The sequence below is a fragment of the Phoxinus phoxinus genome (genome assembly GCF_949152265.1).
Source record: "Phoxinus phoxinus genome assembly, chromosome: 1".
In the NCBI taxonomy this organism is placed as follows: Eukaryota; Metazoa; Chordata; class Actinopteri; order Cypriniformes; family Leuciscidae; genus Phoxinus; species Phoxinus phoxinus.
This window is the reverse complement of record NC_136876.1, coordinates 28,949,583-28,974,857: the sequence shown is the minus strand read 5'-3', so window position 1 is coordinate 28,974,857 and position 25,275 is coordinate 28,949,583. Positions and strand designations below refer to the sequence as shown.

The 25,275-nt window shown below is 36.1% G+C and overlaps 3 protein-coding genes across 18 annotated transcripts; all 3 read left to right on the top strand.

Moving 5' to 3' along the window:
- The first annotated feature begins 147 nt into the window (after positions 1-147).
- On the top strand, positions 148-4,035 carry aoc2 (amine oxidase copper containing 2). Its single transcript, XM_079629012.1, has 4 exons — positions 148-1,784; positions 2,667-2,952; positions 3,050-3,182; positions 3,271-4,035. The coding sequence occupies exons 1-4, from the start codon at positions 221-223 to the stop codon at positions 3,550-3,552; spliced, it is 2,265 nt and encodes a 754-aa protein (XP_079485138.1). The 5' UTR covers positions 148-220; the 3' UTR covers positions 3,553-4,035.
- A 7,029-nt stretch (positions 4,036-11,064) lies between these two features.
- Positions 11,065-13,303, top strand: g6pc1b (glucose-6-phosphatase catalytic subunit 1b; the record flags this gene model as incomplete). Its single annotated transcript, XM_079634480.1, is given in 10 exon segments — positions 11,065-11,094; positions 11,098-11,188; positions 11,191-11,275; positions 11,452-11,554; positions 11,610-11,727; positions 11,730-11,737; positions 12,598-12,706; positions 12,822-12,883; positions 12,886-13,016; positions 13,018-13,303. Coding segments are annotated over 10 exon segments (1,023 nt in total).
- Positions 13,304-14,322: 1,019 nt separating this feature from the next.
- Positions 14,323-23,845, top strand: kat7a (K(lysine) acetyltransferase 7a). 16 transcript variants are annotated; one of them, XM_079613802.1, is made up of 16 exons: positions 14,325-14,564; positions 15,704-15,845; positions 16,100-16,279; positions 17,732-17,965; positions 19,459-19,541; positions 19,629-19,715; positions 19,895-19,984; positions 20,067-20,156; positions 20,499-20,537; positions 21,282-21,473; positions 21,637-21,726; positions 21,826-21,966; positions 22,057-22,150; positions 22,415-22,561; positions 23,061-23,167; positions 23,289-23,845. In XM_079613802.1, the coding sequence occupies exons 1-16, from the start codon at positions 14,550-14,552 to the stop codon at positions 23,385-23,387; spliced, it is 1,830 nt and encodes a 609-aa protein (XP_079469928.1). In that variant the 5' UTR covers positions 14,325-14,549; the 3' UTR covers positions 23,388-23,845. The 16 variants fall into 16 exon arrangements, with proteins under 16 accessions (XP_079469925.1, XP_079469924.1, XP_079469927.1 ...); XM_079613794.1 differs by having other exon boundaries at positions 20,067-20,177; XM_079613806.1 differs by lacking the exon at positions 16,100-16,279.
- Positions 23,846-25,275: the final 1,430 nt, after the last annotated feature.

The window sequence follows — 25,275 nt, the reverse complement described above, 5'->3', positions numbered from 1 at the left end:
TGGGTTATTTACAGGATTTTATCTGTAGCCTACTATAAAATATGAATATAAAATATAGCATTATAACACTGGCTTGTGTGTGAACTTTAGGGGAGCACTCTAAGGGGGTGTGGTTATAACACTCACTACTAGTATAGTAGCTTATGAGATCCATTCCGCACTCTCACTTTCGAGACACGAGCGTTGCCCTCAAACACTAGAGACACCGGTCGCTACAATAATGAATTCTCTGTTGAAATACTTATTGATACTTGTGGGACTTATTTCAGTGATCATCAACATTGTGTTGATATGCTTAAATTCGAATAGGCTTCCAAAATGTACTATGTCCCGGCCGCAAGAATCCCTACAAGTCAAACATTCAGATAAAAGTCTGGTTTTTGCGGACCTGACAGCAGAGGAGTACAAGTCTGTTCGCGACTACATGTGGGCTCAAAAAGAATTAAAGATCTCCCGTTCGTTCAAAGCAAAGCCCTCGGAAAATTTTATCTTTTTAATTGACCTCTCGCTCCCAAGGAAGGCTGATGTGCTGCGCTACTTGGATGCCAACGGACAGAAGCCCGCACGCGAAGCGATCGTCGTGGTGTTCAATGGCGAAAGAGGTTACCTAAAGGAATATGTGGTGGGACCGTTACGTGGTCCACTGCAGCATCGAGATGTTACTCAGGAGAAATACAATACGCCGACGTTGCCCTTCACAGCCCGAACAGTGACAATTGGGGAGTATGTGGAGCTCTTCAAACTGCTTAATCAAGCTTTCCAAAAACTTGAAAAACCTTTAAGGGAAAGTTTTGGTTATATCCCCAAAAAACGTAAACTGTTGCCGTTTGAGTGTATGCCGAGGGGCATTAAAAGTGGCGACCGCAGGACCTGGATCTCCTTTTTCCGCGATTTCAATGGCATGTACATCCATCCTGTGGGCTTCGAGATGCTGATCAATCACGAAAGCCGCAACACATCACACTGGACGATTGACAAGTTGATGTACAACGGCCAATATTTCGAAAGCATTGACGCATTTATTGTAGATTATGAAGCAGGTAGTATAAAAAAGATAGTCAACAAAAATATCCATAATTACGCCTCGCTGAAGCCAAGGGAAAAACCTTCTGGTTTAGGACCACAACAGTATTATCTTCAAGGTAAACGTTACAGCGTTGACCACAACCAGGTTATTTATCTGGACTGGAGCTTTGCGTTTGGTTTGAGTTCTCTGACTGGGATGAGGGTGTTTGATATTCGTTTTAAAGGAGACAGGATTGCGTACGAACTCAGCGTGCAGGAGGCGATGTCTGTCTACGGTTCTGTAACGCCGGGGATGATGCTCACGAAGTTTCTCGACTCAAGTATCGGAATCGGTCGCTTCGCTCACGAGCTCGTGCGTGGGATCGACTGTCCGTACGCTGCCACCTATGTAGACACGTACCGCTATATTGACACAAGCGTCACGCAGCGTTTCAGAAACTCCATCTGTGTTTTTGAGCATGACATTGGGCGACCTCTGCGACGACACTTCTCAGATTTCTTTCATAATGGTTACGGTGGGATGGCAAACAGCGCTCTGGTGTTCCGCACAATTACTGCTATAGGGAACTACGACTACATATGGGACTTCATTTTCTATCAAAGCGGCTCCGTGGAGGCGAGAGTTCACGCCACGGGCTACATATCATCCTCCTATAAGGTTGATGGAAATCTGAAGTACGGGCACCAGGTTGCAGAGAATGTCCTTGGAAATATCCATACACATTTTATTAACTTTAAAGTCGACCTGGATATCTTAGGTAAGTGGCATAAAATGATCAAGCACATTTAACCATGAAATAACTTGCTAGAATAATATTTGGTAACACTTTATTTTGGGTGTGTCCTTGTTAGGCTATGTTACGTAGCCTATACAGCCTGCCTAATAACAGTAAATTATTCATAATAACATGCAACTAACCCTCAACCACATCCTAATCCTACCCTAACCCTAGTAAGTAGCCTATATTAATATTACTCAGTATTTAAATATATAATTACTCCGTAATAATGACACCTTAAATTAGTGTAACCTCATAATATATAGGATAGGCCTACTACAAAAAGCTATTGAACATTTAGGAGAAAAAAAGAAGAAATATTGTTTAATACATGTTGAAATAGTTTGACAACATGCCCCAACAGTGGGGTATATTGTCACATTATAAGGGAGTATTTGTAGCAATTGAAGCTTTAGGCACTAAAACAGTTCATTAAAAAAAATATCTAAATGTAATGTACAAAAATATAAAATCATTAATGGTTAACTATATGTGCCAACTTGCCCATCTTGCTGGTATATATATATATATATATATAGGCTATATATATATATATATATATATATATATATATATATATATTAGTCAATTTATTGACAAAAACTGTTATTTTTCCATTTATATTTTATGAAAGAATTTCATACAGGTCGGGAACAACATTTGTGTGAGTAAATGATGAAAGAATGATAGTTTTTTCTGGCTGCACAGTAGCTTCCTGCATATTGGTCATACTAAAAATGATCTCGCATGTTAATTAAATTAAAATGTTATTTAAGACCATATTTTGCAGAGAATACCACATGAATATCTACTGTGGAAAGTCACAGAACCGTTTTAAAACATTTTCTTTCGTTTTTGAAGGTGTGAAGAATATATTTCAGACTAAAGACATGATATATGAGGAGGTGCCATTGCCATGGATGCCCTCAGAGAAAGCAAAGATACCACAACTGGTGGAGAAGCAAATCAGGACAGAGAAAGAAGCGGCGATGCTTCATAGCGCCAAAACACCCCGTTACCTTCATATAGCCAGTAATCAGACCAATCGCTGGGGCCATCAGCGCTCTTACAGGCTTCAGGTGGTGAGCTTTGCTGGAGATCACCTCCCTGAAAGTGAGTCTGTAGAGAGGTCCATGTCCTGGGCACGGTAAGGCCCACAATGCACACAATACCGAGACACATGCATGTTTTAGAAGTGTTGTTTCTAGCTTTAGCTTCTCTCTCATTCACTTTCTTTCTTCTAGGTATAAAGTTGCTATAACCAAGCATAAAGATGAAGAGCAGACTAGTAGCAGTCTCTACAGTCAGAATTACATGTGGTCCCCATATGTTGACTTCAGCAAATATATTGAAGATAACGAGGTGATCGATAATGAGGTATTGATGGACAGCTTTATCAGAATAATTTTATTTAGCAGATATTTTTAATTCGTTCAAATAATGATTTTTATTATGTCTTCTTAAGGATTTGGTAGCCTGGGTGACCGCTGGTTTCCTGCACATTCCGCATGCCGAAGACATCCCTAACACAGTTACAGTGGGCAATGGTGGTGGCGTCATCCTTAGACCGCACAACTATTTTGATGAAGATCCATCCATCAACTCACCTGATGGAGTGTATTTTGGACCTGGCTCGGAGAGTGACTGTGAGTACAACAAAATGGCGTGTCTGGAAAAGGATCAATGCAGTTCCACACTGGAGCCGTTCACTTACCACGGCTTTGAAGGTGTTATGAAGTTTGAGTAAGGAACTTAATCCAGATATGTATGCTGTGACAGTCTTGCTAAAACATTTGCAGTAGTATATTCTTCATATTCACTTTACACTAGCTAGTTGTTTTGTCAAGTTGTTTCCTGCTTTTGTTGCTGTTTTTGTAAACATTATGGATGTTCTCCATTTGTCTGTAACAAAATTATTGTTGTCATTATTGATGACCATTTCTGGTGTTTTCTTAGTTGATGCTTGTTTTAATTAGACTATGAAATTAGCATATCCTTTCTATTTACTATATCTATTTTTTGCAAAAACTTTTTTAAAGGACATGTGAAGGATCATTTTCTAACAGTGTAAACTATTTCTAAAAATAGAAAAAGAGATTTATAAAAATAGAAAAAGAGATTTATAAAAAAGAGAGATTTATATTATATAGACTGATAAAACACCTCACTAAGCTCACTTTTGTTTTATAAAAATGTTCATCCATGCAATAAAATGTAACGGGTGACAATATATTGGTTATTTTGTCATACTTTTTTCTCACAATTATCATGCTTTCATTTCTAAATAAAATAATATTATACCAAGGCTGTAATTTCAAGTGTTAAGACCTGTCAACTATAACAAGAATAAGAACAATAACTATAACATTATATGAGTATGTCCACACGTACAGAACTGACATTCCCGTACTTACATTTTTAAAGACCCCCTGTGGTGAACATCAAGTTTTTAATGTGGTTTATATGTCATCAATGTGGTGTTTTTAATATGATTTAAGACAAACCATGTGCAAAGTCATCAGTTGCCATTGCAAAAGCCATTGCTGAGTATTTTCTCCTTAAAACTGCAGTGAACCAAATGTTTAAAATCGCCAGTGTTTCTTACGTCACAAACTATCTTGTAACTGGGCATATCATCATTCTGCGAAGCAAAGGGATCTCAAAAGAAGCCAGGTTGTCCTGGTGTATTTTTCTGTTGATAAGTAAAATCGGGTACATTTAGCAATATAGCAGGTGAATTACCTATACTGTATGTATATTACGATGTTATGATGAACTATATCCCTTTCTCCACTGACGTTCTGAGTTGTTCAAAGCGTTTGTGAGGATGCTGATTTTTGAAGGCAGCTGTCTGACTCTGAGATGGTGAACGGGAACATGGTTTGTGTAACATTAGCAACGCATTATTAGCTGTTTAATAACATAGTCAAACAAAAGGCTGATCATATTAATTACCATTATGTAATATTACCATGATATTAATATCATCCATATTCATGGATCCACGTAGTCTAAATGAAGCTATGTAGAGTTATTTTTTAAGCTATGAAGCATGATTTTTTTTTTTTTTACAAGAAAAAATATTTAAATATCATTTTGGTGATCAAAGATGAGTTTTAAGGGATAAAACGGGGTTTTGACTATAGGGGGGACTTTAAATGAATCGTTTGCACCAAAGTAACTTGCTTAAAAATAATAATCTGTGGAAAACAAAAGGAGAGTTTTTAAAAATCTTCTTGCAGGTGTTTTCCTTTCAATAGTTCTAACAAGAACAAAAAAGCAACAAAAAAACTAAATTAAAGTAGTCCATACGACTGACTCGTGCACTATCTTTTGAATATGATAGCTTTGAAGAACATACTAAAATTTGTTGTTATTCACTGAAAACCCTCAACTATTCAAATTATTACACATGGTAATTCATTACACATGTCTCCTTTGCACATTTTTTTGGCCTGTTTCACATACACACGTCCTCACTTCTTGTAGGAGACTGTTGAATTAAAGCCTCAGATTCCTTATTATCCATCAGCAGATATATACAAAACAAGCCTGGCTTTACAGTTGAACCGATAAGGAATCCAAACACATTAAGAGCATGCCTGTCAGAGGGCTATACATTATGAGAACAGACATTGTACTAGAAACTTCTTCCAGGATTGATGATTATTTTGCTCCCAGCTGCCTCTTATTTCAAGGTATACATGCAAGTAAAGACTTATGTATATATTAAACAAATTCCAAATCTGTTTTTTTCTTTCTGTGTCTCAAACAGACACCCTTCCCCCACACATACAGCTATTCTGTCAAGATCTCAACAGTCAATGAAATCCAGATGGTATTTGGAGAGCAGAAGCCGTGACAGTAACGTCCATGTAATCTTAGTTTACACATACTTTACTCTCCTCCTTTAAACATTTGCAATGAGTTATGTCCTATGGGATACTGTATGTGAACTCTATGAAGCCATCACATATATATATATAGGGGAGAAGCATGGGCTAGTTGCCACACTTCATACAAAAATATATTGAACATTTCAACCATTTTCAATGTATTAGTAGTGCATATTGTCACAAAGGAACACGTCAAATTGTAAGCAGTAATACAATTATGAAACAAAACCAATGAAAAAAAAAGCAACAGGAAAAAAATTGTAGGTAACATACAAAAATTGTTCTGGCTAAGAAATCCATTCTCCATACCTCTTATCCTCTGAACACTCTGGATCGGTGACCAGTCCATCGCAGGGCTTGGCTATGAAATATTGTAATTAATTAATTGCATACATTTATAAAAACATGACAAACTGCCCTTATAAAATGTAACAATTTGTCCAAAACTCTCCAATACATTTGTGTAATTAATTAGTCATTTGACTCTATTCTTTAGTTATCGTGAGATAGACCTGCAGCCCTTGAAACAACCTGTGTAACAAGCAGCCCATTCTCCCATATAAGGTCAAAGAATTTATCACTGTGCTGCAATCTCTCAGATTTAAACAATGTGTCTCACGTCACGTGTCATTTCAAACAGTTGCAAACAATAAAACAACATTTTATATCTACAAACAGACAAACTGGTGTTCTGAACAAACACGGTTAGACTATTTTAATTAGAGTATGTGCTGTGTTTGTGACATGCTGGGGTGAACTCAAAGTAGACTGTCAGAGTGATGAATAAGCGGTTGCTGACAAAGAACAGTCAATATCCAGAGAGACCTGAAGAAAAACAAACAAATATCAGCATTCTGTTATGCTCGCATTTTGTATGTGATTTTTATTTAAAAACACTAATATTCAAAAAAAAACTTTGATATTTAAAATAAAATATACTGCTGGATTAATATTCAAGCTTTGATATTTTGTAGAACTTTTTTTCATTTTAAAACAATAGCAGCTTTGCTTTCTTTCTTTTGGTAATTAGGATTTCAGTTTTGAATCACACTAAGACAAGTTCTCTTGTAGCATTTCTTTGTAATTTGCTAGATATATTTGCACTTTCTTCTCTTAAAGGATAATTCCGGTTCCGGTAAATGGTTCCTCTCTCGAGTTTTTGACTATAAAAGAATTGGCCATGGACCCATTTAACATTGGAGTCAATGTGCATGTCCGAAAATGTCATTAAAACAACCTTTAACATTAGTTTTCAAAACTGTGCAACTCACCGAGTGATTAGTGATGTTAGTTGATGTTCCAGAAACAAAAAGTGTTGCGAAATACAGTTTCTGTCGTGTTTTATTCGTCATTTTCGAGCACTCAGTCCTTCAACAGAATTCAATGGGATTTTACAAAATGACGAATAAAACACGACAGAAACTGTATTTCGCAACACTTTTTGTTTCTGGAACATCAACTAACATCACTAATCACTCGGTGAGTTGCACAGTTTTGAAAACTAATGTTAAAGGTTGTTTTAATGACATTTTCGGACATGGCCATTGACTCCAATGTTAAATGGGTCCATGGCCAATTCTTTTATAGTCAAAAACTCGAGAGAGGAACCATTGTCAAAAAAATGTTGTCCACCACTCTTGTTCATCCAAAACAAACTACAATATAGACTCAAGGTGTTAAATACCGGAATTATCCTTTAAGAAGATCAATTGCACCATACAACAGTATGACTCTAGATGTGCTTTTACTCGTTTTCGTGCTTTTACATGTTTTTCTTTGAGTAATTTATTTCTTGAGAACTCCTTAAGTAGACTGGTATATCTTTACATCATTCCCAGGCAATGAACTCTGCAGCGCCATCAATCTGATAATAATCAATCTGCAATAATACTGCATTAAGGCCTGTTTCAACAGAGCACAGAATCAACTTATCCAAGCTCTGCTGCTTTTCCCATCATTTCACGGGAGGGATGATAAGTGGTTATGTATCATTGCCAGAATTCTGAGAAATCCCAGAAAGAATGTCTTCTGGCTTGTTCTTAGAATTCCGTAGGTTCCAAGGGTTGTGCAAGCTCTACAGCTGCTGCTTTTAACTTTCTCAGCACTCCCACTGGGAATACAGATCACCATTTCCAACTGTGGGCTGCACAGTTACAGTTCAATCCAGCGGTCAATCAAAGGCAAAGGCTAACTGCATAATGAGGACTCTGAAAAGAAAAAAGTTATTTTGGTCATTTCATGATCGACGATGATATGCAAAACCAACACATAGGCAAACAAACTAAACATATCCTTCAACTTATGCTTTATGCATAACTGACACAATCAAACATGTATATTACCATGCAAAATATAACCATAAAGAGGGAAAGCAATGCTATTGCTTGTGACTAATGTTAAAGGATAATTCCGGTATTTAACACCTTGAGTCTATATTGTAGTTTGTTTTGGATGAACAAGAGTGGTGGACAACATTTTTTTGACAATGGTTCCTCTCTCGAGTTTTTGACTATAATAGAATTGGCCATGGACCCATTTAACATTGGAGTCAATGGGCATGTCCGAAAATGTCATTAAAACAACCTTTAACATTAGTTTTCAAAACTGTGCAACTCACCGAGTGATTAGTGATGTTAGTTGATGTTCCAGAAACAAAAAGTGTTGCGAAATACAGTTTCTGTCGTGTTTTATTCGTCATTTTGTAAAATCCCATTGAATTCTGTTGAAGGACTGAGTGCTCGTAAATGACGAATAAAACACGACAGAAACTGTATTTTGCAACACTTTTTGTTTCTGGAACATCAACTAACATCACTAATCACTCGGTGAGTTGCACAGTTTTGAAAACTAATGTTAAAGGTTGTTTTAATGACATTTTCGGACATGCCCATTGACTCCAATGTTAAATGGGTCCATGGCCAATTCTTTTATAGTCAAAAACTCAAGAGAGGAACCATTGTCAAAAAAATGTTGTCCACCACTCTTGTTCATCCAAAACAAACTATAATATAGACTCAAGGTGTTAAATACCGGAATTATCCTTTAAGAAAATTGCTGTTTCACTCTGTAAAAAATCTCCTTATCCAACACGCTCAGAGACGGAAGATGTTACACTCTACTCCATTTAATGTTTATGCTGATCTTCTTTTTTTACTGGAACATCTCCTTTTTCAGACCAGCATATATATAACGGAATATAAATGTACACATTTCATGAGAACATGTGGTGGACAGTATACAGTATTTATTTTCAAAGCTGAATGCCCACAGGAACTGGCCATTATTATTTTTTTGTTATCCGCCGTTTCATGGGGGAAAGACCTGACTTGACCAGATAGCGTGAGATTGAGCCGCCCTTTGTTGAACTGAGCACTTCCTGTATGTCTTCCTGTGTATGTGAGCTATATTTGGCTCATTTGAACAAAACTTGACTGCTGTAGGCCTAAAATGCATGTTTAATAACAACAGAATGCAAAACATGCTAAAATGCAAGAAGGCATCACAAATGAGACATTTTATTATGGTAGTACAATGTCCATCAATGTAGCATGTTGTACATTGACTAGGCTAACATGTCTCCATAGAGATGGCATCTTTAAACATTGTGGAGCTCTTAACAACCTGCAGGTAGTGTTCTTGTTTACAGTCTGCTCTGGACATGTTCCATCTTTGTTTTTCCACATGGTTGAGTATTTCTAGCGACTGCTCTCAGAAGTTCTGGAGCCAATGGAAAATCTGCCATCTCACAAAGTCGTGAGTCTTCGCACGAGCAGGCCTCCAGAGGTTGCTGGAAATTAGCCATCATGTCAAATCAAGGTAAACAATGTCACGTGAAAGTCTCGGTCGGTTCTTCTTCATTTGATGGCCACACTAGTGAACCAGAACTGACCTACGGTACACAATTTCTTGTCATAGCACATCATTTTCTTCTATATTTCAATACAATACACATTACATTGACTTCCATTTAAAGTTTGGGGTCAGTAAGTTTTCCTGTTGTTGTTTGTTTAATGGTTTTTTTTTGTTTGAAGAAATAAAAAAATTATTCAGCAAGGATGCATTAAATTGCTCATAAGAGACAATATAGATGTTTATAATGTTAAAAATTATTTATATTTTTAAATTGATGTTCTTTAAAATTTTCTAAGTACCATGCGCACATCCAGAAAACTTTAGGCAGGTGCACGATCAAATCAAGCTTTTCAGAGTAAACAAAAATCGGAGTTAAAAAAAGAGAGTAAACAGACCTTCGGGTCGAAATGTATAGTCAATAAATGAATCCTTTGGAAGCAGCAGTGACCGAACCCAACTGTATTACATTGGTAATAATAATAAAACATGTTTCTTGAGCAGCAAATCAGCATGTTAGACTGATTTCTGAAGGATCATGTGATGCTGAAGACTAGATTTCAGCATCTAACTTAACTAATTTAATTTAAAATGTATTACAGTAACAGTTAGAAAGCAGTAAGTTGTAATAATATTTTCACAATATGACTGTTTTAATGTATATTTATATCAAATGCTGTAAATGCTGTTTTGGTGAGCATAAGATACCATACTTTTCAAAAACAACAAAAAATCTTACAGATCCCAACCTTTATTCACTGCTGTTCAAAGGTTTTTAAAAGAAGTCTCTTCTGCTCACCAAGGCTGCATTTATTTGATTAAAAAATACCAACAAAAACAATTTAACAATTTAAATGAACTGTTTTCTATTTTAATATATTTTAAAATGTAATTTATTCCTGTGATCAAAGCAGTTTTTTCAGCATCATTACTCCAGTCTTCACTGTCACATGATCCTTCAGAAATCAGTATAATATGATGCTTTGATGGTCAAGAAACATTTATGATTATTATCAATGTTGAAAACAGTTGTGTACAATTTTTGTTGGATTCTTTGATGAATAGAAAGTTCAAAAGAACAACATGTATTTGAAATAGAATCTTTAGTATTCATCAAAGAATCCTAAACTAAAAATGTAAATAACTGTTTTCAACATTGATAATAATAATAAATGTGACACTGAAGACTGGCGTAATGATGCTGAAAATTAAGCTTTGATCACAGGAATAAATTACACTTTACTATTCACATAGAAAACAAATATAAATTGTAATAATATTTCACAATATTAGGCTACTGTTTTTTGTTGTTGTATTTTGAATCAAATAAATGCAGCCTAGGTGAGTGAGCAGAAGAGACTTTTTTTAAAAAGTGTGTGTGTGTGTGTGTGTGTGTGTGTTGATGATGAGATTTTACAAATAGTGTATTGTTTTCGCTGAGACTGACAACGTTATCCATAGACTGAGAATGAAGATCCATAATACTGTTGTTTTATAGCAGACCCACAGTAGTAATGGAAGTCTTGTATGGGATAAGTAGTACGTAATACCTGCAGGCCCATTATGGGCATGCCCACGGCTGGTTTATGTTTGTGTCTACTGTGGCAGACCTGCGTACAACCTTTTTATTATTTTTCCCATCTGGATCCACCTACAATCAGCAGTGGGAGAGAAGCTGGTCTGGGTTGCTGTTGTGGGAGACTGGCTCAACTTAGTCCTCAAGAGGTAAATGTTGCTGTTTCAATAAGAATACCCTTTTAGAAGATGCTAAAAGAAAAAGAAAAATGTAAAAGCTAAATAATAGAATTATCACAAATAAAGCAATCTTTCGTTTGTAATGTAAATAATTGATCTTCATAAAATGTCCTCTAATCTGATCTATTTATTAAAGCAATAAATAGGCTCATGTTTGGTAAGCGTCCTTATTGGTGGGTTAAAGAAACTGTTTATTATGGCAACTTGACTCTTCCACAAATCAAAAAGTTCCCCATGACCTGCGAGAGTGTCTCCTGATGGTTCTCATTTTTATAGACAAACCAACACACTAAATCAAAAGCAGATTTCACAGCGGATTCTGTCCCCTCTTCAAGGAAGTCCCTCGGGTCATGCGATGGGAGCTGCAGGGGTTTACTACGACATGTTCACATCACTTCTGCCGATTTTGCAGGGATGTGACCCCTAAAAAGATAGTAATAGAGTCAGCCCTGTTAACCTTCCTTCCCCCTTTTGATAAAGTACTCTGCATGTTCTTTAATCAATTGAGATAAATCTGGGGAATAGCACAACATATCACAATCTACAGTATCTTCCCTGGCTTCCAGTCCAATGGAAATTCCTCATTAGCCTGTAAACTCATTTATCTCAGCAGCTCTGTTTTTCACCAAGTTCTCTGACATTCAAGGTCTTTTCAAGGTAATTTTGAAGAATCAGGTTCTTCATGTCAATGTTTTGCTGTTTAATATTAATAATAATAATAATAATTCATTGCATTTATATTGCGCTTTTTCTCGGCACTCAAAGCGCTTTACACAGAAGGGGGAATCTCCTCAACCACCACCAATGTGCAGCATCCACTGATGATGCGACGGCAGCCATATTGCGCCAGAACGCCCACCACACACCAGCTTACTGGTGGAGTGGAGACAGAGATGAAGCCAATTAGTATATATATATGAGGATGATTAGGAGGCCATGATGGGCAGAGGCCACTGGGCAAATTTGGCCAGGACACCGGGGTTACACCCCTACTCTTTCGACCTCGGTTTAACGTCTCATCCGAAGGACGGTGCTCTTTGTCAGTATAATGTCCTGATCACTACACTGGGGCGTTAGGACCCACACAGACCACAGGGTGAGCGCCCCCTGCTGGCCTCACTAATACCTCTTCCACCACCAATCTGGTTTTCAGGTCTCCCATCCAGGTACTCACCAGGCTCAGCCCTGCTTAGCTTCAGTGGGCAACCAGTCTTGGGCTACGGGGTGATATGGCTGCTGGCTGTTAAATATTAACACTTTCCTCTTTCTTTGCATATGTGCTATATACTAGGTGCTTGCAGGGTATGTGTCGTCTTTTCTGGGCAGTGCAGGTGTCAGTCTTTCTCGAGTTTTCATTGAAGCTCTATTTCCCACATCAGGTCTTTGCTGGAGTTGTTTCGGGTTAGTTGCAAAAATATGTCTAATATTTTTCATTAGTCTGCCTAATACAAGATCTCTTACTTCTCTTGGTTTCAGCATTCGGTTTCTTAAGTGATTGTTTACTTTCACTATACAGGAATTGCAGTGGCCAAGGCTTTTAATAGAGTGTCTTGGATCTATTCAGCAAGCTTGAAGGGTTAAGGGTATCCTCTGTCTTGTGTTTTGTTGCGCTGGGGCTCTATGTTCTTTTGGATGCTGCTTCAATAGACCCCTACTGGAGCCTAATGAAGGCACAGAAGTGGTGCATTCAGTCTGAATGGGTCCATCTGGACACCCTTCACTGGCCTCCTCCGCAACGCCGGGGCCCTGTTCGGCCTAGGACTGAGCCTCCATTTGCCTATTCACGGTGATCTGGAAAAAAACAAGAGTTGTGGAAACAGCGCCGTTTACAGACTGATCTGTACAGCAGCAACACTACCACTCCTGAGCCTCTTAGACTCATTCAGACCACCGACTACTCATGCTCTCTTCTGCAAGAGCACCACTGTGCCTCTAACCACAATACCTTACTGCATGAGCACATTAGAAAATGTATACCACAGAATGAAAGCACATTAAACTTTTTCTTTTTTATCATTGCTAAGTCTGTTACTATTTCTCACTTTGCCTGTTTTGTATTGTTCTAGAAAGAAAATATTACTTTATGTTTTGATTTTAATGTATACAAATTAGAGCAGAGATATCATGAATATATTGAAAGAGCTGTGAAAGGAATAGATCAAAGGCTAAATCTGAGTAACAATAACGTTTTTTAGTCAAAATGTATGCACATTTATTATACAGTATATTACATTTAACATAATTATTTGATATGTTTGTGTTAGTTTTTTTTATATTTTTGCTCACATGAATTAGTTTGTGTTTCATAATTGTTTTACTGTTTAAAATGAGCTTAAAATAGGCTGATCAATGTCAGGTGAAGTTGTGACAACTTGCCTCATTTGGTGTGATAACACCTCTGTATAAAAAGCAAATGTTTGTTTAGTGTGCCAACAGAGAAATTGATTTTCAAAAATAAACAAACAAAAAAGTCAAAAGGGTTACAACCACTGATCTATATAATGACATTAGCATTTCATTCTATTTAGATCAGTGGTTACAACTAGCCCTGGTAACCCCTATTATGAATCAAACACGTTTTGTAAATTGACCTTAAACAAAAACTTACCATGATATGTTGCACATAATGACAACTGGGGCACGTTACACAACTTCAAATTTGGCATAATAAATGAACAATTTTATAGTGTCATCGACAAGTGTTTAAACTTTATTAAAATGTATATCTAGTTCCAGAAGACTTCTCACTTAACTGTTGAAAATCAAACTCAACTATGAATGAAAAACCATAAAATATATCTTCTTCAGGGATATTATCGCCATCTAGCGACAGAAGTATTAAAAGAGGAACTGCACAATGGTAAAAATATTTTTTTGTGTGTGTGTTTTTACTTGATAGACGTTTGTAATCTGTTGAAAAAATAGAATAACTATAAATAAATCGTCCATATCAATTTAACACAATAGTTACTTTATCGTGCTTATAATTTTCCTTGAGACCTTTACATTACATTTTTCTACCGGAAGTGGAGAATGTAAACAACAGACGCGCGCAGTCATGACCCGTGACTGTCTGCGATGAAACAGTTTCCGTACACCTGATTAATGTTTCCCTCACTACCACTGGAATGCATCACATATGCCGCCCTCGACAAGTTTATTCGATCTAACTGCATGAAGAAACCAAGCACAAAATTAACCCGTGTGTATCGGCTGCAGTGAGGGCGAGTCGCGGAGAAGCGCTATGCCGCGGCGGAAGGTATGAGGAAGGCCAGCTGCGCTGCGTTCATGCTCATATAGCCCTCGCATCACTCACCTGTGTGTGTTCATTTGTTATCACGAGATCCAGCAGTTTGCATGGGCGCCGTCGCAGTCATCCTTAGTAACTGACTGTGTCATGTTTTTTTTTTAAGTTAATTTGTTTGTGCGGGAAATGTGTAGGTGGTAGTCAAAACTATAAAGTTCGAAATGTACGTTACCAGTTAATTTGAACCTTTCTGTGTAATTACATAATACGATATTTCCATCCTTTAATAAGCACAAACACTTTATAAAAATACAAAATAAATGTTTATATATTTTAAGTTTATATATAAAATACTGCCACATAGCCTATCACACATCAGTTCAGACAGAGTTGTATTTTTGTGATGCAAGGAAAATGGCTAAAATGTGGTAATTTTTCTCACAGTCATATGAGAACTGAACTGAGCTGGATGATAACAGATTTTTTTTTTTGCCAAACTTCTTTATAGATGAAATTAACTATTTTAATAATTAAATGAAACTGAACAACAGTCAAAAATGCATCATTTCCTGTTATCACTGTATAGCTGCTATGAAACACTCTGTATTGTATAAACTGCTTTATAAATAAAGGTGACTTGACCTGACTTGAAGCATCAGAGCCCATGGCATTTTTATTAGATTTTGGTTAATTGTGTACACCCATCTTTATATTAATCTAGTTACAATATTTTGATTCCTTCAAGCCAGGGACCCCAGTGTAAAAAACAACAACCCAGTAACACTTTATTAATATCGTTTTCTGTTATTGAAGATAATATAATACATTTAAAATGATTAAGTTTTATTAAGAATATGAACATATATTACTACATTATATAAATGAGCTAAAATTAGGTAACAATTAATTGACCCCATGGAGCACCTACTGGGACCCCTGGTTGAAACCTTTGGGTCTGTGTGATTAAATTGAGAAACATAAGGAGAAACTCACCAGGGTCATTGATTTTTAAAAAATTATTATTATTATTTTCATGAAAACTTGCCATCATTTTAAAGATCATTTTATTTTATATGAATCGGTGTCTGTATAACCAAAAAAAACATTTTGTATTCAGTGACCAAAAGGTTTTTGATGTTTCTGACTCCTAGAAAAATGCGGGCAGTAGCTCTGAAGGTACAGAGGATTCTGATTTCTCCGCTGAGCACACAGACAGCTCAGAGAGTGACAGCCACACGGTTAGAAACACCCGACTCACTCGATCCTCTCTGAGACTCAGCCGCAACTCGCAAGGTAGGACACGAGAGAGCAGCCATTGCTATATGACTTACTAAGAGCTCTTCTGTGAAAGTATGATTTACTTTTTCATTGGGCTGTAGGAATTATGAAATTATCATGTGATTTTACTTCCCCCAACATACAAATATAATTGTAATCTTGCACCAATAGTTTGATTGGTTTGGTGGTTTGATTGGTAGAAAGCGTGATTGGTGGAGAAAAAGAAAAAAAAAGGAATGAACGAACAAACTTGAGAGCTTTGTTTCTAGATTCCAGTCCTGTGGGGAACCCTTCTGCCCCGGTTTCAGAGGAGGTGGTGAACTATTCCACCCGCCGTGTGACTCGTAGTCAACAGCAGGGGGTGACAGTCTCGCCCAAGAAATACCCCTTGCGGCAGAGTCGCTCTTCTGGCTCAGACACGGAGCAGCATGGGGAAATCTCAGAGAGGGGTAGGAGGAGAAAACCGCATGGTTCTTCACTCATGCCTTCCCTCATTTGAGTATCTCCATGCTTAGCTCTGCTCACATGTGCTTCTCTTCATTTGCTCTTTTTTTCTTTTTTTATTAATGACAAGTCAGAGTTCATACAACATGTTAACTTCACACAACATAAGTTTTCTCACAGGTTTTCTCTTAAGATTCAAAAGTTGGGGGTCAGTTAGATGAAATTTGTGAAAGAAATTAATACTTGTATTGGCAAGGATACATGAAATTAATCAGAAGTGACATTTAAAATGTTACAAAAGATTTATATTTCAAATAAATGCTGTTATAAATAAATACTTTCTGTTCATCAAAGAATCCTAAACATAAATATTAAGTAGTGCAAATGTTTTGATATAATTTGATAATTTATCATATCAACAATGGTAATACTAATAAATGTTTCCAAATCAGTATATAATGATTACTGAAGGATCATGTGACACTGAAGACTGGAGTAATGATACTGAAAATCACAGGAATAAAATACATATATATATAAATATATTAAAATAGAAAACAGTTATTCTAAATTGTAACAATATTACACAATATCTCTGTTTTTACTGTATTTTTAATCAAATAAATTAATCCTTGGTGAGCATGAGAGACTTCTTTCAAAAACGTTAAAAAACTCAGCGACCCCAGACTTTTGAACGTCAGTTTATATCATTTTTATAATTCTTTGTTAAGCTGCAAAAATGTTATTACGGTATTTCAAGTAATGCATATCTCATTTTATGTTATTCTGTGGCTTTTGCCCACTTTTTCCATTGTCATTTGCTATCATTTAAGTTCATATGCACAACTCTTCATTTGTTTAATTTTGTCAACAAATAAATAAATATACAAACAAACAAACACCGTAAAAAAAGTTAAATCAGTTTAATTTTATTTTTTATATATATATATTTTGTCTCGAGCATTAATAAAACTACCCTGTTGCATTTCAAAGGCATCCTGTCTTTTGAAATTAGTTAAATTTGACTTAATTTTAAAAGTTTTAAATTTGTCTGGAGAAAATCAAAAACTGTAGACTAATAATATAATTATTAATATTTATTATATTATAATTATTATAAGACAACGACAATCAACATTTTATAATTATTTAAAAAAATTTTTTTAACTAGATTGATCACATATTGAATCATTTTTATACTGTAGATTACTGATAAATATGTTCAATATTATAATCCCAACCTTCAAGAGATGTGGTTTGTACTGTATGTAGTTAGCTATACTTTCACTTTTACCTCCTCTTGTTATGGTATTGTTTCATTCTCCCTTTCCTCTGTAGTTGGTGACACAATTAATACAGTTTTCATTTATATTTAGTTTTCTTGTAATGATTAGAATATACAATATCACATTCCTAGACTTTATACGGTCCGGTTTTCTGTTGTGTTGGTCATCCAGACATTAAGCAAAGCGCAGACCATGATGAGTCCCCACCCAGGACGCCCACAGGCAATGCTCCTTCCTCTGAGTCTGACATTGACATGTCCAGCCCAAATGTGTCTCATGATGAGAGCCTGGCAAAGGAACTATCACTGAAAGAATCCGGCCTTGCTCACCGACCCAAAAGACGGCGCTTTCATGAGAGCTACAACTTTAACATGAAGTGCCCCACACCTGGTTGTAATTCACTTGGTAATTGCATTTCAGGTCCTCTATTTTAATTGATAAGAATATTTACTATACCATTCAAAAGTTTGGGTCTAAAAAAATATATATATATTTTTTTTTTAAATAAATCTGTAATGCTCACCAAGGCTGCATTTACAGTGCTATGCATAAGTTTAGACACCCATGCTAAAGTTGACTAAAAAGAGGAATAAAAATCATCTTTTGGAAATTGAACTTAATGCCTTAATTTAAAAAAATAGGAAAAATCTAACCTTTAAGGACACCAATTTTCTTTGTGAATGAATAATGTATTGTAAATAAATAAATGTTCTTCCTTAAATCACAGGGTGCATAAGTTTGGACACCCCTATGTTAAATTCCCATAGAGGCAGGCAGATTTTTATTTTTAAAGGCCAGTTACTTCATGGATCCAGGATACTCTGCATCCTGATAAAGTTCCCTTGGCCTCTGGAATTAAAATATCCCCACATCATCACATACCCTTCACCATACCTGGAGATTGGCATGGAGTACTTTCCATAAGATCATCTCTCAATGCAAATCAAACCAGCTATTAGGCTAACTGAAATAAAACCATGCCAATCTCCAGGTATGGTGAAGGGTATGTGATGATGTGGGGCTATTTTAATTCCAGAGGCCAAGGGAACTTTATCAGGATGCAGAGTATCCTGGATCCATGAAGTAACTGGCCTTTAAAAATAAAAATCTGCCTGCCTCTATGGGAATTTAACATAGGGGTGTCCAAACTTATGCACCCTGTGATTTAAGGAAGAACATTTATTTATTTACAATACATTATTCATTCACAAAGAAAATTGGTGTCCTTAAAGGTTAGATTTTTCCTATTTTTTTAAATTAAGGCATTAAGTTCAATTTCCAAAAGATGATTTTTTATTCCTCTTTTTAGTCAACTTTAGCATGGGTGTCTAAACTTATGCATAGCACTGTATTTGATCCAAAATACAGTAAAAACAGGAGTATTTTGAAATATTATTACAATTGGAAATGTTCTATTTGAATATATTTTAAAATGCTATTTATTCCTGTGATGACAAAGCTGATTATCCAGCATCATTACTCCAGTCTTCAGTGTCACATGATCCTTCAGATATCATTCTAAAATGATGATTTGCTGCTCAGGAAACATTTATTACCAGTGTTGAAAACGGTTGAGCTGAGCTTGATATTTTTGTGGAAACCATAATTTAAAAATTTTTTTAGGATTCTTTGAATAGAAAGTTTTAAAAAAAAATCATAAATGTCTTTACTGTCCATTTTGATCAATTTAATGTGTCCTTTCTGAATAAAAGTATTATTTTCTTTAAAAAAAAAAAAAAATCTTACTGACTCCAAACTTTTGACCGGTAGTGTATTTCTGTTATAAATGTATGTATTAATAGTGGTTTTATTTTTTAGGTTTTGTTATGTTTACAGACTTCTTTAATGCAGTATTTAAACACTGAAATATTTAAATTCCACCTTCATTCCCCTTTCAGGACATTTGACAGGGAAACATGAAAGGCACTTTTCAATATCTGGATGTCCACTGTACCATAACCTCTCAGCAGACGAGTGTAAGGTAAGGGTTGCTACCGACGAAACCTTTTGCCAGATTATATTTTGCTGAAACGGCAAGGTTTGCCTAAATATCAAACATCTTACTCAGGTGAAGGCAAGCTCCCGAGACAAACATGTGGAGGAGAGGACGCTGTCACAGCGGCAGGATGAGAACCGTCATTCGGCCCGGCAACAGGTAAAGCAGCACACCAAGTATTTAACGTCCTCACTCGTGAACCGGTGTGTGCCCTTGTTATGATCCCCGTTGTATGACATTCTTTAAGAGCTACTTTCAGGTTCTATGTGCAGTGACCTTAACGTGTCAATTAAATAGTTTGTAGCACTCACATTCTCTGAGTTACCGCTTCCCTCCAGGCCCAGGCAGAGAGACAGCTGCGATATAAGGAGAAGGTGACAGAGATGAGGAGGAAGAGAAACTCTGTTCCACAAAAAGACAAGTACATGGTGGGTGTCACATGCTCCGCATATGAAGATGCCTCGGCAGATGCATGTATCAATCTCTTAGCTCTTGTTTGACTCTCTCCAGGAGCACAGACCGTCCCATGGCAGCAGTCGTGAGCCTCTGCTGGAGAACATCACAAGTGACTATGACCTGGAGCTGTTTAGAAAAGCCCAGGCACGTGCTTCGGATGATCTTGTAAGAGAGAAGACCCATCACATTTTCGCCCTCTTGTTTTCTCCTTCCCCCTCTCATTTTCATGAATCTGTAAAGATCGCAGGTGGGATGAGCCTTCGCACCACTGATTTCTGGGATATGCAATGGGCCCACGCTGGACTCTCTTCCACTGTAGCCTCCGCACTGCTGCCATTCTCTCATCTGTAGCATGGAGTGTCACTCAAAGTTTTAGGACAAAATACCTTATCTGTTCTGCCAAGACCACCTTTCCTTAAAGGGACAGAAATTCTGTCATTTACTAACCACCATGACATTTCAAACCTGTATTTCGTTATCTTTTAGAGCTTGACTGGGGAAAAAATCATTTGGAACAACAAGAAGGTGTGTAAGTAATGACAGAATTGTTATTTTTGGTTGAGCTGTTCCTTTAAGAGAAACTTCTTAACTTTAATTTCTACATTGCCATCTGTTTATTAATTAAGACATTCTCTGAAAATGTACACTTCCGTTAAAAAGTTTGAGGGTTGGTAAAAAAATGTTGATGTTATTGAAGAAATATTTTATGCTCACCAAGGCTGCATTTATCTGATTTTTTTTTAACAGCCATAAAAAAACAGTCATATATTATTGCAGTTTAAAATAACTGTTTTTTTATTTGAATGTATTTTGAAATGTAATTTATTCCTGTGATGTCATAGCTGAATTTTCAACATCATTACTCCAGTCTTCAGTGTCATATGATCCTTCAGAAATCATTATAATATGCTGATTTGCTACTCAAGAAACATTTATTATTATTATCAATGTTGAAAACAGTTGAGCTACTTAGTATTTTTGTGAAAACCATTTACCGGTAGATGAAATATAAATATTTTGTAACAATGTAAATGTCTTTACTGTCACTTCTAATTGATTTAATGCATCCTTACTGAATAAAAGCATTAATTTATTTCTTTAAAAAAATCTTACTGACCCCAAGCTTTTGAACGGTAGTGTATATCTCAGCCTCCTCACTCGCGTCACGTGTGAATCTTCTGTGGTAGGCCTCAGGGTTTTTTCCTTCTAAGTGTGGTCATTCCCTCTAGTCAGACCTGTGTTTCTCCCACCCTTCATTGGTCCTTGCAGGAAAAACTCCGGCTCGAGGGACAGGTCACAGAGGGCGGCAACATGATAAAGGCCATTGTGTTCGGCCGCTACGAGTTGGACACTTGGTACCACTCGCCGTACCCCGAAGAGTATGCACGCCTTGGCCGTCTCTACATGTGCGAGTTCTGCCTAAAATACATGAAGAGTCAGACTATTTTGCGACGTCACATGGTAACTTTTTCACATGTTCAGTTAATAACGGTTTAAATTTGAACTTAAGGAGACAACGACTTAAATTATGATTCATAGATTTTCCCCAGCCCTAAATCATTATGTTGATAAGTGTGTTTTTGCATTCACTCATAGACCTCTCTCTTATTTCACTTGCGATCAGGCCAAATGTGTGTGGAAACATCCACCAGGTGATGAGATTTACAGAAAAGGGGCTATATCTGTTTTCGAAGTGGATGGCAAGAAGAACAAGGTAGACCTTCCACCAGGACTCTTGATTATTAAATATCAGTCAGTCCACATATTAATTTGTGATTCTGCCTCACTGACACTGGCATTTTTTTATTTGCAGATTTATTGCCAAAACCTGTGTCTGCTTGCCAAACTCTTCCTGGACCACAAAACACTGTACTACGATGTGGAGCCGTTCCTCTTCTATGTGATGACTGAAGCTGATAATACCGGCTGCCATCTTGTAGGATACTTCTCCAAGGTACTCTGTTAGTGAATCCAGTGCACCACAAACTTCAGTTACCTTGCAAGTGATGGTTTTGTGGTAATCAAAATACGTATTTGGATTTAGGAAAAGAATTCATTCCTGAACTACAATGTCTCCTGCATCCTGACCATGCCACAGTACATGAGGCAGGGTTATGGCAAGATGCTGATTGATTTCAGTGAGTGCAGTAGATCTAGACCTTTTATATCTACGTTTTGTCATTCCTGTGTTTAAGCTTAAACAAAAGATTGGTCTTGCAAATAGGTGGTTTTAAACTTACAATTGCAACCACAGATTACATAATTGTAAGTTATGTTATTTTTTAAAAGGCAAAGAATGTGTTAAAATAGCTCCTTTACTGTGTGGTCACGTGCACTTTTGGATGCTGTAATTAATGGAAGAGATGAACATGTTAGTGTGTGAATGGCTGGTGTCTGCACAGGTTACCTGCTGTCCAAAGTAGAGGAGAAGGTTGGCTCTCCTGAGCGGCCTCTCTCTGATCTCGGCCTCATCAGTTACAGGAGCTACTGGAAAGAAGTGCTCCTGCGCTACCTGCACAACTTCCAGGGCAAAGAAATCTCGATTAAAGGTACTAAGTGTTACATGCACTACTGTTCAAAAATTGGGGGTCAGAAAGAAAGGCGTTAAATTGATCAAAAGTGACAGTAAAGACATGAATAATGTTACAATAATGATTGGGAGAAAAGTATTTCTGGTTTCCACAAAAATATTAAGCAGCTCAACTGTTTTCAACATTGATAATAATAATAAATGTTTCCTGAGCAGCAAATCATCATATTATAATGATTTCTAAAGGATCATGTGACACTGAAGACTGGAGTAATGATGCTGAAAATTCATTTTGACATCACAGAGATAAATTACATTTACTGTATTTTTGATCAAATAAATAAAGCCTTGATGAGCATAAGAGACTTTCAAAAACATTTTTTAAAAATCTTAGTGACCCCAGACTTTTGAACGGTAATGTATTTTCTTGTATGGTTATCATAAAGATTTAATACTGAATAGTGATTTTTTCCTCTAATTGTTTTCTTTCTCTCTCGTATATTAACTCTTGGGCGCAGAAATCAGTCAAGAAACAGCTGTCAATCCTGTAGACATTGTCAGCACTTTACAGTCACTCCAGATGCTGAAGTACTGGAAAGGGAAGCACCTTATCTTAAAAAGACAGGTAATTGTAATGTAATGTATGTAGTGATTTTAGTACCAGACTGTTTACATGAATTATAGGTTTATTATTTTAATCTTATTTAGTGGTTTCTAATGCATCTACATGATTGAATGATCTTTAGGATCTGATTGATGATTGGAAAACCAAAGAGGCAAAACGTGGAGGCAGCAAGACTATTGACCCTACGGCCTTGAAGTGGAGCCCACCCAAAGGAACATAAGACGATAATCTGCATGCTCTTCCCTGTTTGCTGTAGTTTAGCAGGTCTTGCTCACTATAGGAAAAGCTTAACAAATAGGAAAGCATTTTCTTGTTACAGTAAGTTACAAGTAAATCTGCAATCTTAACTGAATCGTGTTTGTCACATGATGCAGCTAGCATTTAGAGTTACCTTAACTGTCCTATTCTAGGTTTTTGAAACATAACACATTTCAACATGCATTGTAGAACTGTCGCATATGAGATCATATCACCTAACTTATTTTGAGTTGAGTACCAGTGTTTGATACTCAAATGGCAATTGTTTTTACTGTTGTTTTTAGTCACAGTTTTAAAAAAAGGCAATTCTTTATTTTAGAGAATGGTCTATTTGACTGTTATATATTTAATGTGTTTATACCACTAATTGTTTTGTGAGCGGAAGAGCTTGACTCTTCTAATTGGGTTCTTGTTTCCTTTTTAAATTCCTCTTAACCAGATATGTATTTCCAACCCTATTTGACATTAGCCAAAGTCACTGCAAGTAAAAAATAATATTTTATTATTTCAAGTGAGACTAACTTATATTTTTGAACACATTGCAGTAAATATGATATATTTACCCTTCATTGTCAAGTATTATTTTTTCAAAAGTCTACAACAAAAAATATTAAGTGGAAGCTTTAATAGCATGTTTTGGCTATATTGCAGCAAGTGTGTAATTTTGTGAGCAGCCAGAATAGCTTAATTTAGCTCATAGAATTACTGTGATGCACTTGTAAACTCCACATAGTGGATTTAACACAGATTATACTATGATATGTCAGTTGCATGTGTTGCACTTGATTTTCTATGTCTCTCCTTCAAAATAAATTTAGTCACTGTTTAAATCGATGAAGCTCTGTGAGTTCATTAGATATAAATAATACGGTAATAAACAATGGAGAAAATTGTCTCATTTACTCACCCACACAAATCACAATAGAAGATATTTTGAAGAATGTTGGTTACCAAACATGTTTAGTTACCATTGGACCAAAAACAACAAAACATTGACACATAAAAAAAAAAAAAAGAGGTTTGTATATACACATACATTTATACACGCACATACATTTTTATGTTCCACAGAAGAAAGGTTTGAAATGACTTGAGTCAGTAAATGATGACACTTCATGCGCTGGTCTTAAGTGACATGTATGCTCAATATTGTATTGAGATTGTTCTAACCTGTGTAGTAGTAGTACTGTTAAAATAGTAATAAGTAATTATTGATGAATAAGTAATTATTTATATAAATGGGATGCTTAAGTTATCCTAGTTTCTCTCTACATACATGCAAAATAGTTAATTTTACAACATTTTAAATCACATGATTTTAAACCTATATTTGATAGATTAGCATGTCCTCACTGCAACTATTTTTTTAAATGCGTGTATATAGAACATTTTTAAATAACGCCATTTTATGATATGTAGTATGATAACAGTGTGATTAAGGAGGCTTTTGTAATTAATCTGTTAATTTTATTAGTCAATTTCACATACACAAGTGTAAGTTTTCTAACAAAAAGCCCCTTTTCCTCAGTATTTCTTAAAGAATTCGAAATGTAATGTTACTTTGTAATGCTACTACTATTCAATCTAGTACTAATGGAAAAGCTATTAAGACTGTTCATTTGTGTCTTCAAAATCTTTGATTGATACAAAGGTCTTGTATTTTTGTGATTTATTATTATTATTATTATTTGTTTTCTTTGCTCCCCTGGCTCTAAAATGTATGTTGTATCGTTTTATTGTTTAAACAAAGCAATAAACAACAACAACAACAAAAAATCTTGCCTTCATTTGCGAGAGAAACATGTTGAAACAGTTCATTGGTTGTAGCCATAGAAACAGTAAACGGGTAA

What these genes read in the sequence shown, in the direction of transcription:
- aoc2 (XM_079629012.1), top strand. Translation starts at nt 221, where the DNA reads ATGAATTCTCTGTTGAAATACTTATTGATACTTGTGGGACTTATTTCA. An exon ending in AGTCGACCTGGATATCTTAG is followed by an intron (nt 1,785 to 2,666) that starts GTAAGTGGCATA and finishes TCGTTTTTGAAG; the next exon opens with GTGTGAAGAATATATTTCAG. An exon ending in ACGAGGTGATCGATAATGAG is followed by an intron (nt 3,183 to 3,270) that starts GTATTGATGGAC and finishes TGTCTTCTTAAG; the next exon opens with GATTTGGTAGCCTGGGTGAC.
- kat7a (XM_079613794.1), top strand. An exon ending in ACTCAGCCGCAACTCGCAAG is followed by an intron (nt 15,846 to 16,099) that starts GTAGGACACGAG and finishes CTTTGTTTCTAG; the next exon opens with ATTCCAGTCCTGTGGGGAAC. An exon ending in CAAGATGCTGATTGATTTCA is followed by an intron (nt 22,151 to 22,414) that starts GTGAGTGCAGTA and finishes GTGTCTGCACAG; the next exon opens with GTTACCTGCTGTCCAAAGTA.